Source organism: Engraulis encrasicolus, chromosome 9 (assembly GCF_034702125.1).
Source record: "Engraulis encrasicolus isolate BLACKSEA-1 chromosome 9, IST_EnEncr_1.0, whole genome shotgun sequence".
Classification (NCBI taxonomy): Eukaryota; Metazoa; Chordata; class Actinopteri; order Clupeiformes; family Engraulidae; genus Engraulis; species Engraulis encrasicolus.
In genome coordinates, this window is record NC_085865.1 from 32864193 (window position 1) to 32881692 (window position 17500).

General features: G+C 42.1%; 1 protein-coding gene across 1 annotated transcript in view; it reads left to right on the forward strand.

Annotated features, from left to right (window-relative positions):
• The window catches only part of dpp6a (dipeptidyl-peptidase 6a), a 521189-nt gene that overhangs the window by 444730 nt on the left and 58959 nt on the right, over window positions 1–17500 (forward strand). The window contains exon 9 of the mRNA XM_063206930.1: window positions 5198–5318. Coding sequence (XP_063063000.1) covers window positions 5198–5318 — 121 coding nt within the window. The remainder of the gene's footprint in view (window positions 1–5197; window positions 5319–17500) is intronic.

Consider the following 17500-nt stretch of genomic DNA (forward strand, 5'->3'; position numbering starts at 1 on the left):
AAAAATCTCTTCCACTCTTTCCTTGTCAGTCATCTCCACTCTCCTATTCCATTCATGACATAAATGGTACCAAATACTAAATACTAAGCCAAAAAATAGGTACCCTTTCCTCATATAATGACACTCCCTCAGTACTTAGCATGCAGTACTGTGCAATCATCTGTGATTGCTGCTATACAGTACTGTATGTGCAGACCAAAATACATGTGGTTCTATATGTCTGCGGCTTTGGATGTAGTTCGGCTCACTTGCAGACTCACAGGCGCAAAGCAGACAGACATGGAGTCCAAAGCTGGGACCATGGAGCTCTATTATCTACACAGAGTTATTAAAGTGATTAGCTTCTCTATAGCCTACTGTTACCATTGAGACTACCCAGCCTGCCCCAGGCAAATGCGCTGTACTTACGTAAGAGTTAATGGTCATGCTGTTGACCATGTCCATGGAAATAATGGATGCAAGATACAGGCCAAGAATTGAGTTATAGGAGAAATAAGAGTAGTAGAGCAGAGCTACTTTATTCATCCCAAAGGAAATTAAAGAAGATTGGATTGATTTCTCGCTTTGCCCCACATCCACCCAGTCATCATCCCCACTGAAAGCTCCAGGCCATTATCTTTCTTAACTCCCATTTGTGTTCATGATTGGATTTTGTACTCACAAACTACCGAAATAACCATTTGATTTGCAACCTAATATGATTTGCTTAGAAAAGTACATTGTCCAGTAACCAAATGGATTTGATTTGGCTATTGGAATTGTCATGGTTACCAATTCTTGAATCATGCTGGACAGTGATGGGCATTTTTGAGATCCGCTTCAAAGGTAGACATTTTTGCAAGGTTAATTTCCACAGCATCAGCCAATCAAGTATATTGTCAAGTATATAAGAGAGATAAATACAGTAATTGATGTCATTTGGAGCCCTAGAAGACTTGGACTCTTTTGCCTTCATAAATGAAAATAGCAGACAGACATTTTGCTGACTAGATCCATGATCTATAGAGACCATGGCTCTTGTAGAGGCTAAATGCAAGAAATTGTGTTCACCCACTTTTCATATTTCGTCAACCTGCATACATGCACTTCGTTATACAGTTTACTCACCAAATACAACTTTTCACATCAATAGATACCAATCTAAATCCTTTATATGTGTAATTTGTGCCGTAAACCACATTCAATTACTAGTTAACGTACAGCAGATATATTGAATTTACAGTACATTATTCTTATCCCTACAGTACGGTTACACTTTACTTGACGCCGGCGTCATATGCATGCCATGACCAGTGTCTTAACAGTTGCAAAACGGTGTCATGACACAGTCATGTATGAGTCATAAACATTATGTCAATGTCATAAACGTGTTATGGTCACTAAAAGTTGACATTGTTTGGACTGTCTTTGCCCAAACAGAATGTCACTTAATGATAACAGTCATAAAATGTTTATGACATTGACATAATGTTTATGACATTGACATGACTGTGTTATGACATTGTTATGACACCGTCACGTCATACGAATGACGCCGGCATCAAGTAAAGTGTTACCTATAGTATTTTAAAACATGTAATTTGTAAAGCAAGAAAACAGTGTGGATATAGCAGACCGATACACAGTTGATGTGCCAATCCATTGATCACAAAGTGTATTGCTGTAAGCACCGAGTTCACACATCTTACCTATTGTCGTATTTGAAACCATTTGAATTCTAAAATCACAACACCCTCTATATTTGCAATCCATGCACTTGGAGATATTTACAAAGCCGCATGCATTGTTCAAAAACAGTATTTATGAAAAATATCTGTGAAACATCTAAGGCAGTGTTTTCGAACCTTTTTTGTCTCATGTAACCCCTAAGCCTTTTCATTGTGCCACGAGTACCCCCTAACTCATGTTGTTTACCGTTTTCTCTATCGCAGTGTGACCATGCTCCATGCATTTGCTAAAATTACATTTTTCCGAGTACCCCTGCAGTGTGCTCGCATACCCCTAGTGGTGCACGTACACCTGGTTGGGAAACACTGATATAAGGTACTGCGGTACAAGAAGACAACCTCAAGAGCTTGTTTTGTACCGTGTACTTGTTTGTACCTGTGAAATATCCAATCTAGTACCGCAAGACAACCTCTCTGTGATGATGACCCAATTCATAGTTTACCCATGTCTTATTTCACCCCTCCACCCCTGAGGACGGACCTTTGGGAGGGCTTAGAAAGGATTAGTGATGGGGGTGGTGGTGATAGTGGAGGAGAGGGCCTCCATGTCTCACAGGAGCTCCTTACCCAAAACACTGATCCAGCAGATTTGTTCCAGTGAGTAAAGTGAGAAAGTGTGTTGTGTTCATACAGTAAGTGGACGTACCAGATGGACACTATGTAGCTGATGTGTAGTCTATGGTTTAGAAAACATGCCGTTGCATACACTGAATTTGCCCATCTTTCATATTGCATACGAGATCGTTGACCTATTAAAAGTGTTCATTCATGTTATAATGTGGTTTATGAAGCAAATACAACTTAAGACGTTCCAAAGGCACACTGTCTCTGCTGGGAACCATATACCATACATACATAAAGTATAATGTATATAGTATGCATACATTTACATAAAGATATATGGACACATGAATACAGACACCTGTACAAATAACTGAAAAACATACATTTAATTTAAAAATCTAATGTTCCACAGGCCTGACCTACCCAATTCATAGTTCTTATTTCACTTCTTATGTCACCACTCCACCCCTGAGGAAGGACCAACTGTATGCCAGGGCTTAGGAGGGATTAGTGATGGGGGTGGTGGTGATGGTGGAGGAGTGTCTGTGTCTTTCCATTGTGAATGTTGAGAGGGCCTCACAGTGGCTCACAGGTCCTTGTCCAAAACACCGACCCAGCAGATTTGTTCCAGTCAGTACCAGTCGTACAGTGAGAGGAGAAGCTTACAGAAGGCCTTCCCAAATATACATAACACTCTGGAACTGAAGCACATGTCTGTGTGTGTGCACTTCCCATATTTAATGAGTTGAAAACAGGGGTGCGTATTGGCAGATGGGTTCAAGATTCAATAAGTGTTGCGATACACATGCCACGATGCAATTCTCTCACAATGCATTGCGATATTTACTTCTGTAGATGTGTAAAAATACAGCTTACTTGTCAAATGCTGTGTAGCATTCACAACATTCAAGACAATTGGTTTTATTTTAGCATTTTAGCACCTGGTAGAGAGCTTCCATCACAACAGAAATATTACCTATTCTCTACCGAACAAAATGAACCACTGGCAAATTAAATTTGATTATTATGAAAAAATCGATGAATCAATTAAGTATATTGTGAAAGTAAATTAAATATTGTGATACCTTGACATGAATCGATGCCGTATATATTGCAAATAGTTATCGCTATGCATTGTCAGAACGATCTTTTTACACACCCCTAGTTGAAAAGTATTTTTTTGTGCTTGTGAGGGTGTGGACAGTGAGAGTGTCAAAAACCAACAAAGGTCGGTGTCTGCGCCTACACTATAGACCCGTGTACTGCTTGGTGCATCCACTCCCAAAAAGTAGTAATCACTCGAGATAATGAAAAAAGGTGGTGCACACAAGGCTTGTGTGAAAAATGTTTATTGTAGCCGAAAATGTACAGCAGAAGTTGTTGTAAATTTTCGGCAACAATATACATTTTTCACACAAGCGTTGTGTGCACCTCCTTTTTTCATCATCTCGACAGTGAGAGTGTGACAGGAAATGAATGGGAGAGAGAGAGAGGGAAAGGATCACGAAACAACCTCAGGTTCGAATTGAACCCAGATCCCCGGTGTAGAGGTGCCTTAGCTCACTGGTCCACCACAGACCCATAACATAAGTACAGTACATATGCTTTTGTGTACACAGCAAAAAACGCAATGATATTCTCAACATTTTCTCTCGATTGCATTTGGTACAAGAGCCCTCTCTTAGTGAATAACAACAGAGAGAGTTTAAAATGCTGGTGCTCTTTTTTTGCGTAATGTGTGTGCCAGTGCATCTGAGGTAGATGCTGTAATAATAGTGATTTATGAGCGATGAGTGTCATCAAATAGTGCAGTGTGGGAAAGAGCTGAGTGGCGGGAGCCTTTGATTGTCTCTCAAGATGCAAGATGCTGTGATTGATTGATAAGGGACATAAACAGTAGGGTGGTCGGGCTGTTGAGTACAAGTATTAGTGAGTGGGTGAAATAAGTGCGTGTGTGTGTGTGTGTGTGTGTGTGTGTGTGTGTGTGTGTGTGTGTGTGTGTGTGTGTGTGTGTGTGTGTGTGTGTGTGTGTGTGTGTGTGTGTGTGTGTGTGTGTGTGTGTGTGTGTGTGTGTGTGTGTGTGTCTGTATGTGTACGTGTCTGTGTGCATTAGTCTGCGACTGTGGTGTCTGTGTGTGTCTGTCTGTGTGTACTATTATACTGTATGCGTGTGCCATTGTGTACTGTATGTGTGTAAAAACAAAGAAGAATGTCCGCACACTGCTCCCGTGTTGCTTTTTTATTTTTTTCTCAAGTGAGAACTACTTGAGACTACTATGGTCAAAAAAGACGGGAGCAGTGTGCGGACATTCTTCTTTTACAGTATTCTGGCCTTTTGTCATGCACCTGCGTCTTGGATGTGCGCACCACTAACCTACGTACTGTATGTGTGTGCCATTCCCCAATGTGCGTGCACCTGTGTATGTTTGCACACGTTTGTGTGTGTGTGTCTGTCTGCCCACCTAAAGTGCAACATACCCTGTTTTGTCAGTAACACACTGACAAAATAATAATAATAAAAGAAAACACCACAGGTTACAAGCATAATCCATCATGATCGCTGGTTCTTCATCGCACAGGAGTAGCTATCGATCTCTTCATATATCATTCCATCTGTTATCCTCCTCCTCCCTTTTTTACCCCTCTGTCACTCGTTTTTCTCTCTATCTCTCTCTCTCTCTCTCTCTCTCTCTCTCTCTCTCTCTCTCTCTCTCTCTCTCTCTCTCTCTCTCCCTCCCCCTCCCCCCTGTCTCACCTCACTTTTCTCTCTTTCAGATTTTCATATTTCAGAATAACATCTACTACTGATCCTGTGCACATATCATTCTGTCTGTCTGCCTCCTCCTTTTTAGCCCTGTCTCACACGTTCTCTTTCTTCCTCTCTCATTTTTCTCCTCTCTTTTCAGATTTTCATATTTGAGAATAACATCTACTACCGGGCCACTGTGGACAAGCGATCTATCCGTCTGGTGTCCAGTGGCAAAGAAGGTGTCATCTTCAACGGGCTCAGCGATTGGCTCTACGAAGGTAAGGTCGACCAATCATAGAAGCTGTTTTCAGTATGTGTGTGTGCATTATGTACTGTATTAAGTGTATGGGTATGGATGTGTGTGCGCATGTGTGTGTGTGTCTGTGTGCGTGCGTGCGTGCGTGCGTGCGTGCATGCGTGCGTGCGTGCGTGCGTGCGTGCATGCGTGTGTGTGTGAGTGCGTGCATGAGTGCGTGCGTGCGTGTGATTCTGGTTGCTGTGCTTTGCTGAGTATTTTGGGCCCAAAGGCATGAGGCATAAGACAAGACACTCGCTCTGCAAACAAACTAGGAGAGCATTTATTCTCAATGACAGGATGCCTGCAGAGGGGATACACATGTCAACTTTGTCTCCTTGTGACGTGTGCATGTGTCTTCTGGGTGTGTGACAATTTTATGTGTGTGTGAGAAGGAGATTAATATGTGTCTGTGTTAGAGGAAATGACAGTCTAGTGGTGTGTGTGTGTGTGTGCGTGTGTGCTTGTGTGCGTGCATGTGTGAAGGCGGGGTAGTGTGTAATAGTGTGTCGATACAAATGCTGCTCGTTCTGGGTGCCTGGGTGCACCAGAGTGACTGTGCATGTGTAGTGACTGTGCGTGTGTGTGTGTGTGTGTGTGTGTGTGTGTGTGTGTGTGTGTGTGTGTGTGTGTGTGTGTGTGTGTGTGTGTGTGTGTGTGTGTGTGTGTGTGTGTGTGTGTGTGTGTGTGTGTGTGTGTGTGTGTGTGTGTGTGTGCTTGTGTGTGTGTGTCACTTCGCTAATGAATTCGTTCTGCTCTGCCTTGATTAGTGTCCTAGTTTTGGCAGGCAACCTCCTCATTATCAACTCTCGCTCTCAGTGGGAACAATGGCGTGTGCGTGCATGTGTGCGTGCGTGCGTGCGTGTGTGTGTGTGTGTGTGTGTGTGTGTGTGTGTGTGTGTGTGTGTGTGTGTGTGTGTGTGTGTGTGTGTGTGTGTGTGTGTGTGTGTGTATTTCTGTATGTGTGTGCGTGCGTGTTTGTGTGTGTGTGTGTGTGTGTGTGTATTGGTTGAGGGGTTGGGAATAGATTGGTTACCACAGCATTTCCTACCATTAGCAAGGAGAGGAAGACTGTTGGGTCCGGCATGACATTTCCCCTTTCCTTTGAAAGTGAAAAGAAAGCCTAACTTGGAAACTCCAACTCCCATTGTCATTGTGACACAGCACTCCACAGCACACAAGTGAACACTGCGCACTGCACACGACAAAATTGCATTCATGCCTCACCCGTGCAGGGGGCAGCCCTCAATGGCGCCCCTGGGGAGCAGTGCGGTGGGACGGTACCATGCTCAGGGTACCTCAGTCATGGAGGAGGATGGGGGAGAGCACTGGTTGATTACTCCCCCCACCAACCTGGCGGGTCGGGAGTCGAACCGGCAACCTTTGGGCTGCAAGTCTGACGCCCTAACCGCTTACCCATGACTGCCCATTTCCTCTGTGAGGCTGGGTACACAGCAAACTGTCTCTAAACCCAGATCACGCACCGACCATGAAAAAAGAAAATGTGCATAGTCATAGTCAATTTTAACAGTATTGTGTTTTTTCGTGTACACAGACACTCTCACACACACACACGCATGTCCTTGAACTGACACATAAGCACTTCCACGTGTTCATGCACACACAGACACACAGACTCACAGACTCACACACACACACACACACACACACACACACACACACACACACACACACACACACACACACACACACACACACACACACACACACACACACACACACACACACACACACACACACACAATGCAGCGAAGAATCATTTACAACGAAAAGTTAAACAACCCTGCACCGTTATCGTACTTGACTTTTGTTCTTTCCAATGTGAAATAAGGTCGTAGCCTAATGAGCAACATGAATATGGGACCTTTTACTGGCTATCCTGTCAGTTAAGACCTACAAAGTCTAATTGCCTATAAAACAGCGACACCATCTATGAAACACAAGAGATAGTGAGAGAGTGAGAGGGCATAGAGAGTGATTCTCTGCTCAGCGCATTTTACAGTGCTAATTCAACTCATTAGAGAGTCAAAGACACAAATATCAGAGTTAATCGTACTCTGAGACATTACAGAGAGAGAGAGAGAGAGAGAGAGAGAGAGAGAGAGAGAGAGAGAGAGAGAGTCCATACTAGTTGGCACAGAGCAGATTTGTTTGATCATGAAAGCTGCAGCAGCTGAGTTGTATTCAGGGTGCAGGACATCGGAGGCAGATAAGGAGACAGTGAGCCCAGAGCAGGTGCTAAGACAGGTGTGTGTGTGTGTGTGTGTGTGTGTGTGTGTGTGTGTGTGTGTGTGTGGGTGTGTGTGTGTGTGCCTGCTTGTTCTTCTGTGTGTGTGTCTGTGTGTGTGTGTGTGTGTGGGGGGGGGGGGGGGGTTGTGTGTGTTTCTCTCTGTGTGTGTAGGTGCGAATGTGTGTGTACATTCTGGGGACAGATCAGAACACAAGGTCCGATAAGAAGACAGTGAGCTCCAGAGCAGGAGCTGGTGAGGGCACAGGTCACGCTGACAGGGCCAGAGATAGGGCACCTCGAGGGGGGACACTCCCCGTGTCAGATATAGGGCACCACGGAAGAGCCGAGGACACGGAATCCTGTTTGTGTGTGTGCTTGCCTGCGTGCGTGTCTGCGTGCGTGCGTGCGAGGGTGCGAGGGAGGGAGGGAGCGGGAGAGAGAACAAGAGAGGGAGAGAGGGAGAGATAGGAGAGATAGGAGAGAGATGTACAGAGTGAATCACTGGAGGGCTTTAGAGGTAAGAGGGCATAAGGTTCCTGGATGGAGGTGTACGGAGGGACTGAAAGATATGTTGTCACCTTTACTGCCCTTGTGCTGTGTGTGAAAGCTTCAAGCCCATGTGGAAACACAGTGACTTTGTAGCTGCCTGCCTGGCTATACCTCACCATAGCAGAACACTAAGGAAAGTATTTGTGCTAGGGCTGTAATGATATTGGATCGAACCGAGAAATCGTGATACTCAGTCATGATACTATATCGTGATGTATGGAGGCAGTATCGTGATACGCCTTTTCAAGGTTTTGTCATCCTTCATTCCAGAAAACAACCATATTATATGATGTGATAGTGCTTCCAAGCTTCAAATGAGATACATTTCAGAAATCGTGGGGTGTATCGAACCATAGGTCAAAAATCGTGAAAAAAAAAACTTTTTNTGAAATAGCCTATTGGTATTCAAGTTTAAATGTCTCTTTCTTGCATTTTATATCCATGGGCTCTAGCTGGCTGGTTGTGTCATAGTAGCCCCTTGAAGCTGCTTGCTTTGAGCGCCGTGTGTTTCCAGTTAGCATTTAGCATTCTGTGAAGCCGTGAAGCTCAGTCGCTCTAGTGGCAGTTAAACTTTAATCTCGGCCGATATTACTGCTCGTGACCCTTGACTGAGGCCCTCTGTGACCCGCCGGCGCTCGGGTAATTTACTCCTATGACTTATTAAAAGAGATGAATCTTTGAAGCGGCGGAAATGAGCCCATGACTGAACGAATGGCCGCTTTCTGTTTTTTTAGTGCTCTCTCTCTCTCTCTCTCTCTCTCTCTCTCTCTCTCAATCTCTCTCTCTCTCGCAATCTCTCTCCTCACAGGAATGGATTAGCCTTTCAACCTCTGCTACACCTCCCTCTCCTACACCACCCTTTCCTCTCCTCCCTTTCATCCATCCATTCCCTTCCTCCCTCCTTCCATCCACCTCCTCTCCTCTCCTCCTCTTTTCTCTCCTCCCCATACTCTTGCCATTCCTTCATCATCACTCGCTCCCTCCCTTCTTGATCTCTGCCAGGAGAGAGTTCCAGACAGATGCTCGATGTTTGCACTGCGCGTCGCTGGCGGTTGGCCGGCGCGTGTTTGAAGAGGAGAGGTGACACTCTGGGGCAGATGAGAGTGTTGTTTATGGAGATTAAGGTCGCTAAGGAGGTCGTTTCTGGAAGCACGAGGCGTAGCGGTCGATTCACCCAGTCAGCCAGCCAGCTCCACTGCTCTGACTTTGACTTCCTCTACCTTGACCAAAATAATGCGGTGCCGGTGCCAGTTTATTACTGTTCAGTCCAACATACACTTTATTGTATTGGTGTGATGTAGCCAGGCAGCAAATTGATATTGTGATTAAAAACCTATTTTTAGTTGTTTTCAGATGAAAGAGATGTAATTTGATGATTGATTAAGATTGAGTGTTAGTGTGGGGTAGGGGGGAGTAAGTGAGTGAGTGAGTGAGTGAGTGAGTGTGCGTGCGTGCGTGCGTGCGTGCGTGCGTGCGTGCGTGCGTGCGTGCGTGCGTGCGTGCGTGCGTGCGTGCGTGCGTGCGTGCTTGTGTGTGAGCGTGTGTGTGTGTGCGTGTGTCATTGCCTTTATATGTATGTGCGTACACCTGTGAGTGTGAAGTAAAAATTAAAACCAATTTGCCTCTCTGTGAGACTGTGTGAGACAGCAGCAGGCGGTGCTACATTAATTGCAGGCTTGTGACTGTGGTGCGTTGAAACTGCTAGACACTAGCTCTATTTTTGGATCGTGTTTGTTACTGTGTATTAGCATTTCAGTATATACAGTGGTACAGTACATGTTTGATTCTGGACTTCATGTATTAGTTTTGCCATTGCAGCATACGGTAACACTTTACTTGACATGTCCCTGCAGAGCAGATTCATAACAGCTTTTATACTCTTTGCATGGAGCATTCAAGGCTTTTTCATTCGACAGTCATGCCAAAACTTTCATGAACGTGGAAGATGAAAGAACAGCAACTTGTCAAAATAAAAGATAAACAAAGCAGCATTGGGGGTTAGATGAGGGGGTTAGATGAAGCTTTTATTTTGACAAGTTTCTGTCCTTTTGTCTTCCATGTTAATGAAAGGTTTGCTATGAATGTCTTACGAAACAGTCATGAATCCTTCATACAAAGTGACACATCAAGTGTAACCCAACATGTATGTAGTACTGTATCTATGACTCTACCTTTTTGTGATTTCACCTGTTAGTATTTTTTGGCGTTGCAACATACGTGGGTAGATGACGTGACGTGTAAATTTTGCTGTCGCAGGCTCTTAAAATTACTGTAAGTAAATTTATGCTTTCAAAATTGTCAATGCTTTAAATGATTAAACTAATGTCGTTGTTGTGAAAAAGTAATGTGTAATAAATCCAGAGCTTAAATAAGTATACTTAATTTTGAGTCAAATGTCACATTTGTCCTATGGTGTGACTGAGGCAAGCCTGGTTCTCCATATTAAAACATTTTTAAACAAATAATCAAAGCTCAGTCATTTGTCTAAACAACCCTGGCATGTTTTTCAAGGTGTCTATTTTAGCAAGTGGCAATGCTTATTTTTTTTCCTGTTTTTCTGAGACCGTATGGACTTATGAAACTTTGTCACAGAAAACAATGTCCTGTGGTGTGACATCATATTTTTGGTTAATTCTGTGGATAATTATCTATTGTTGAAGCTCCAGCGGAACATAAATTGTGACTTTAGACCCTTAAGAAGCCAATGGCAAGGGTGGATTTTAGGTTTTTCTCTCAGAGTTCTTCAATCAATCAATTATGTTTTGCTACCACAAGATGTATTAGTTTTGTAGTCCTTTGGTGTGACAGCCATAAAATACATTTTGACAATAGTGTATATTTTTCATATTTTTTTCTTATGTAGATGTATGAAAATGCATCTTACTAAAGGTGAAATTGTATTTCAGTTGGCAACGACATGGCTTTAAATTAACTCAAAAGCTCAAAAGTCCTATGGTGTGATGGTAAAAGTCCTATGGTGTGACACTTTGAAGTATCACACCAAAGGACAAACAGGTCACACCAAAGGACTAGATATCTGAGAAATAGGTTTTAAAACAACTGGTTGTACATTTTTTGTTTATTTTGTTGTTTGACTAGATAAATATTGTGTATTCAAATTACTTATTCTTTTATTGGCCATTGGAATTTATACTTTGATGCATTGTTGATGAATATTTGCTGTTGATTCTAGATACTGTCAAAGGATATAAAATGTCATTAATGGTGCTTTGAAACCATAAAATACAACGGTAACAGTGAAGGAAAGATGAGTGAGAGAGTATAGAGAAGTATAGATGAATAAAGTATGCTGTGGAGAGCTCAATATAGCATAAATGTGCTGTCCAGCTTGAGATACCAAACAGGCACTGGCCACTACACACTACAGGTTCAATGGTGTGACAGTCATAGCATACCTACAAAGAGGGTGAGGTGTGATGGTCATGCCAACGTCACACTTCAGTATGAGTCTTATGAGCTCTGCAGGCTAAATTTAATGACCGCATGGCTGTCATGTTTGTTTGTCCGCATGGCTGTCATTAAGTGTTACGATAGGCTGATAATCTATGACTTAAAGACTTATAAGCATAAAGTGTAGGTCAATATTGACTACAACATTACATTATGATCAAAAGACAAAATAATCATGTTGATACATTTGTTTCTGGCTCAGTTTTGCATTTCTGTCCTTTAGTGTGACATGAATTTAGTGTGACATTTTTAAAATGCTCAAATATTTGTTTGAGCTTAACAATAAATTTGATAAACACTGAATATTGCATTAGGGAAGAACACATTATCATCTCTGAAATGTTAGTATAAATTCGGACAATTTTGAACATTTAAAAAGAAAGATATCCCTATATTTCCTCGAAGGTTTCTAATAAGCTCACCTCTAATGGGAAAAAAATCCTTAAATGGTTATTTCTCATTAAATTAAGACTTTAAAAAAATCAATAAATATGAAGAGTGTAACAATGTTCATAAAACTCCATCAAGCCATTTCTACATTACTTAATATATTTATTTCTTAATGTCACACCAAAGGACACATCAGCAAATTGCTTTATCAACGTAAATAAATAAACAATTAATAGACCAATATTGTGACCACTTGGATTTTTTGAAATATTAATTGCTGCACTACGTAGACATATACTTTTTTCCCTCATATACAATGTTTTGTGAAAAAACTGTTTTTTTTTCTGCCTAACTGTCATCTACCCACATATGTTGCTGGTGTGACTGAGCCATGCAGCAAATACAGCTCTGATTAAAAAAAAAAGTTTAGTTATTTTACATATGAAAGAGTTGCAATATGATGGTTGATTATTATTTGTGTATGCTGTGTGTGAGTGTGTTTGTGTGTTTATGTGTTTATATGTCTGCACGCCTGTGGGTTTTTATGCTTATTCATTCACATTTAAGAGTGATTCTACGATTCCCCTACGCTTTTGGCAAAAGCAAAATGTCAATTATCAGTATTTTTTTTCAACTAAATGACCTAGATGTTTACATAGTGTATATATTTAAGTTTCCAAACAAACAAATTGCCAAGCTTAATCTTAAATCATTTGATAAATACTCTAATGAAAGCGAACATTTGCTTAATTATTTTGTCAACAGTGTTATGGACAAATACTATGTCATTTCAAACATATATAAAAATACTACAGAGTTGAAACAATATATGTTTGAAAGTGCTTATGTCCCTTAGCAGTAATGTTGTCATTAATCTGTGCAACTGATATAGAAAATGTGATTGTTGAGCTTCATAAGTAGGTTTTTATGAGTCACTGTGATACAGACTGACACATTTTTCATCATAAATCCCTGTAACGTCTGATTTGAATATAGTCACCCTCCTTACACAAGACTTCCTTCTCCAGAGATAATCCCTAGTGTATGTTCATAGGATTTTTCCAACACATAAGGGATCAATAGCGCAAAAACACTTTCAAAACAGTCAACCGTGTTACTCAACTGTGTTACGGTCAACAGTGCAGGGGAACAAGTCGGCACTTTTTTAGGAGAAAAAAACAGAGCAGACAAACCCATCTCCCTAGAACACAAATTATTTTGTTTGTTTGTCTGTCAATATGGATATAAATTGGCAAAAAACATACTCCTCCTCAACTGTCATCAGTGTTGCCAGATTGGGCTGGTTCCCGCCCAATTGGGCTGCTTAGGATGGCCGTGTGAGGGTAAAAATGGCATCTAACAGAAAAACCTTCCCACTGCCATATAAATCAATAGAATTGGGCGGGTTTTTAGGGCGGATTTTGATCATTTTTTGGGCTGGAAATCATCAGCCTCATCTGGCAACCCTGACTGTCATACTTAATTGTAACACCATTGACGGTAACACCGTTGACATTTCAGCCATTTTTATGGTGTTGTGCTAACTGAGGACCTCAGAAGTTCCACCACAACACCTTAATCAATTCATGTATATGTATGCTTTATCTGTGTTTTTCTACATGTGATTTCTAATTCAGATTCTTATGAATATGTTGATAACACAGTTGACAGGCAATTTTCCCGCTATGAGAACATGAAAAAGAATGGATTAAATTATGGAAGGATGGAGCTCAAAATTTAACAAAAAAGTCTTCCCGTATCCTGCCAAAGAGGTTATGACATCACGTGATGTTATTCGTATGGCCTAAGACCAAACCATTACTGATTTATGGAGGAGGTTTCAGACCGTGACACGGTTAACACAGTTTTCGTGGACACACACAAAATGGCAAATGTCATGTATAATGGAAAGGACAGTGGTCTTTCTGACAGTTTTGTCATATTGTGATGATTACTGTGAATCAACATTTGCAATCGTCTTGGGCAAAACAAGTTTCTTTACATGCTAATATGAAGACTGAATCTGACATTTGGAAAACAGGACGGCATGAAAACGCCCAAAACCAGTATTAAATATTCATTCTTGCTGAGGGAAATAATGCTATATCTACACTTTCTGTATTATATGAAAGATAAATGTTTTCTAATGTCCAAAACATCATTGGATGCAGTTAATAGTTAGTGGAATTGCCAAATAAAATCCACGGACTTAAAAGTGTAGGCGAATTAGAGAATCACTCATATGCGAAGAGTTAAAACCTCCATAGTTTGTCCCTGTGGGAAACAGCTAGTCTGTGTGAGTGATACAAAGGTGGTAGTGCATTCATTGTAGAAGTGTGGATGTGGTGCGTTGAAACAATTTGATCCTGACATTGTTGCATGGGATTTCTGTGTGTTGCTGTGTGTCAGCAGTGCAACATAAATTAAAAGTAACCTACAGTTGGGATGAAAATATAATTTTATGTATGGAAGAGTTGCAAATTGACAGAGTATGTGTCAGTGTGTACACCTCTGTCTCTATGTGTGTGTGCACGCCTGCATGCATCTGTGTGTTAAAAGTTGAAACCCAATTTGCACCTTTGTGAGAGTGCTAGTCTGTACTGTATGTGTGAGAGTGCATGAGCCACAGGTGGTTCACTGCCTTAATGCTGGGTCTGTGAGTGTGGTGTGCTGAATCGGTTGGATCCTGGCTTTGTTGAGATTTTGTTAATAGGCCTATGTATATTTACATTGCAACAAGTTTCAGATATGAGTCAAAGAGTTGCAATTTCATGGTTGATTATGATTTGTACATGATGCATCAGTGTTAATTTTGGCAGGAATTTTTAATTTAGTTTTAGTTTTAGTCTCTTGACGAAAATGTAATTTTAGTTTTAGTCAAAATTTAGTCATCTAAATAATTTTTATTTTAGTCTAGTTTTAGTCGACTAAAATTCATACAATTTTAGTCAACGAAATCTAAAATAATTTTAGTCAACTAAAATATTACATTAATTTCCTCTTGTCTACACTTCTCTATAATATTGTCAAACTAAAACACAGTTTGGGGGAATCAATGATTAAAATGACATTGTAATCATAAAAAACTGCCAGAGCGTCTTATAAGCCAGTTCGTCTAATGTGTAAAAAAAATCATGGCCGCGACACTCATAAATCTCTGTCGATATTTTAGAACGACTTCGGGGGAAAACGGGACTGCGCGTTATGAAAAAATACTTAACCTAGCCTACCAGTGGGCTAATGAAGAGCATCGCGGGGTACAGTAGTCAGGTTACTGTATGCAAGCGTTACAATGTCACCTGTTGGAAGACGCCTCTCTCTCTCTCTCTCTCTCTCTCTCTCTCTCTCTCTCTCTCTCTCTCTCTCTCTCTCTCTAGTGCGCGTATTGCAAGCTGTTGCATATTATTTGCCTGATGCAAAGTTGTGATGGCATACACGCTCTCGTTGACATGGTTGTGTGCATGGTTGCATGGATTCGCAAGACTTTATTGCAATAACACAGTGAACGCGTGGAAGGGCCGTTCACTTCCTATCTCAGTGTCCTTGACTGAAACAAGTTGCAAAACTCCACACTTCCGAATCCTTTGCGATCGGCACTACAGTGATTCTTATCAGAAGGCTTGTGCCTACGCATAGACATAGACCCTTAAATTACAAACATTAGCGAACATTGAGAAAAGATCAGACAACGACCGTCGGGTAGCATGCTCATGAATGCGACAGGGAGTGGAGAAGTTGCGTAAAAATGTATCGTAAGATGTTTGCTACTATGCGACAGCACCACCACTATTTCATGACTGCATAAACTTTGTCATGGATAAATGGGCAACAATACTTTTTCCAGCCAGGATTGCACTGAAAAGTAGGCTACTGCTGTTAAAAAATGTCACGGGTGTGCAGCACCGACGCCTGCGTGTATGTGTGAGGGAGGGGAGGAGAGAGACGCGGAGCAGCTGAGATGAGGGTCGCAACTTGCGAAATAGCAGGCAATTCTTTTTCAATGTTTCAGTGACATATTAACAAAAATGATTCCTATTGGTTTTCGTCTCCGGTGGTATTGTAGTCACATTTTTTTGACGAAAATATAAATCAATATCGTTATATTTTTCGTACAAACGCATGCTGTTTTTTTCGTCATCGTTTTATTGTCGTCAGGGGAAAAACAATCGTTTACGATAATTATGACGAAAATATTTCGTCACGAAATTAACACTGTGATGCATACTGTACATGCATGTGTGCATGTGTGCTTGTGTGTGAGTGCACTGTATGTGTGTTCTTTGGTGTGCTGAAAGTTACATCTACAGTTTACATTTGTGTCTGACTTTGTGAGGCAACTGTGAGGGGTGTGTGTATGTGAGTTTGCTTGTGTGTGTGTGTGTGTGTGTGTGTGTGTGTGTGTGTGTGTGTGTGTGTGTGTGTGTGTGTGCGTGTGTGCGTGTGTGCGTGTGTGTGTGTGTGTGTGTGTGTGTGTGTGTGTGTGTGTGTGTGCGTGTGTTCGTGTGCGTGCGTACGTACGTACGTGCGTGCGTGCGAGTGTTCGTGTGGGTGCGTGCATGTGTGCAGGGGTGCTGACAGGGGGGAATTAAAGGGACAGTTGTCCCGGGCCCAGAGAGAGAGGCGCCCTGAAATTGGGTCCTCATTACATTGTATCTATTAGGCTGGGGGGCCAATTCAGATGACTTTGTCCTGGGCCCGACCAAAACTGTCAGCGGCCCTGTGTGTGTGTGTCTGTGTCTGTGTGTCTGTGTGTCTGTGTGTCTGTGTGTCTGTGTCTGTGTGCGTGTGTGTGTGCTGTGTGAGCTAGCTGCAGGTGGTGCAGCATTAATTGCAGACGTGTGTGTGTGTGTGTGTGTGTGTGTGTGTGTGTGTGTGTGTGTGTGTGTGTGTGTGTGTGTGTGTGTGTGTGTGTGTGTGTGTGTGTGTGTGTGTGCTGTGTGAGTGTTTTGGACACTCAGCCCCCCGCCGAGCACCAGAACCCTGACTGGGAGGGAACCCAAAAGAGTTGGCTGAAGGTTAATGTATGGAAATAGATGCAGACTCCCTCTCTCTCTCTCTCTCTCTCTCTCTCTCTCTCTCTCTCTCTCTCTCTCTCTCTCTGTCTCTCTCGTGCTAGCTTCACGCAACAACCATTCATTACAAACCTCACACACACCACGCCACACACGCAGCAGACAAACACACAAACACATACGTATGCATGCATGCAAGCCCACATGCACACACACACGCACACACACACACACACACACAAACAAACACACACACACACACACACACACACACACACACACACACACACACACACACACACACACACACACACACACACACACACACACACACACACACACACACACACATTCACATTCACATTCACACACAGTCACACACACATGCACACACAACTATGTAAAGAAACAGACAGACAGACAGACAGACAGACAGAAAGACAGAGACAGACAGACAGAGAGTCATACACACTCATTAACACCACCAAGGTC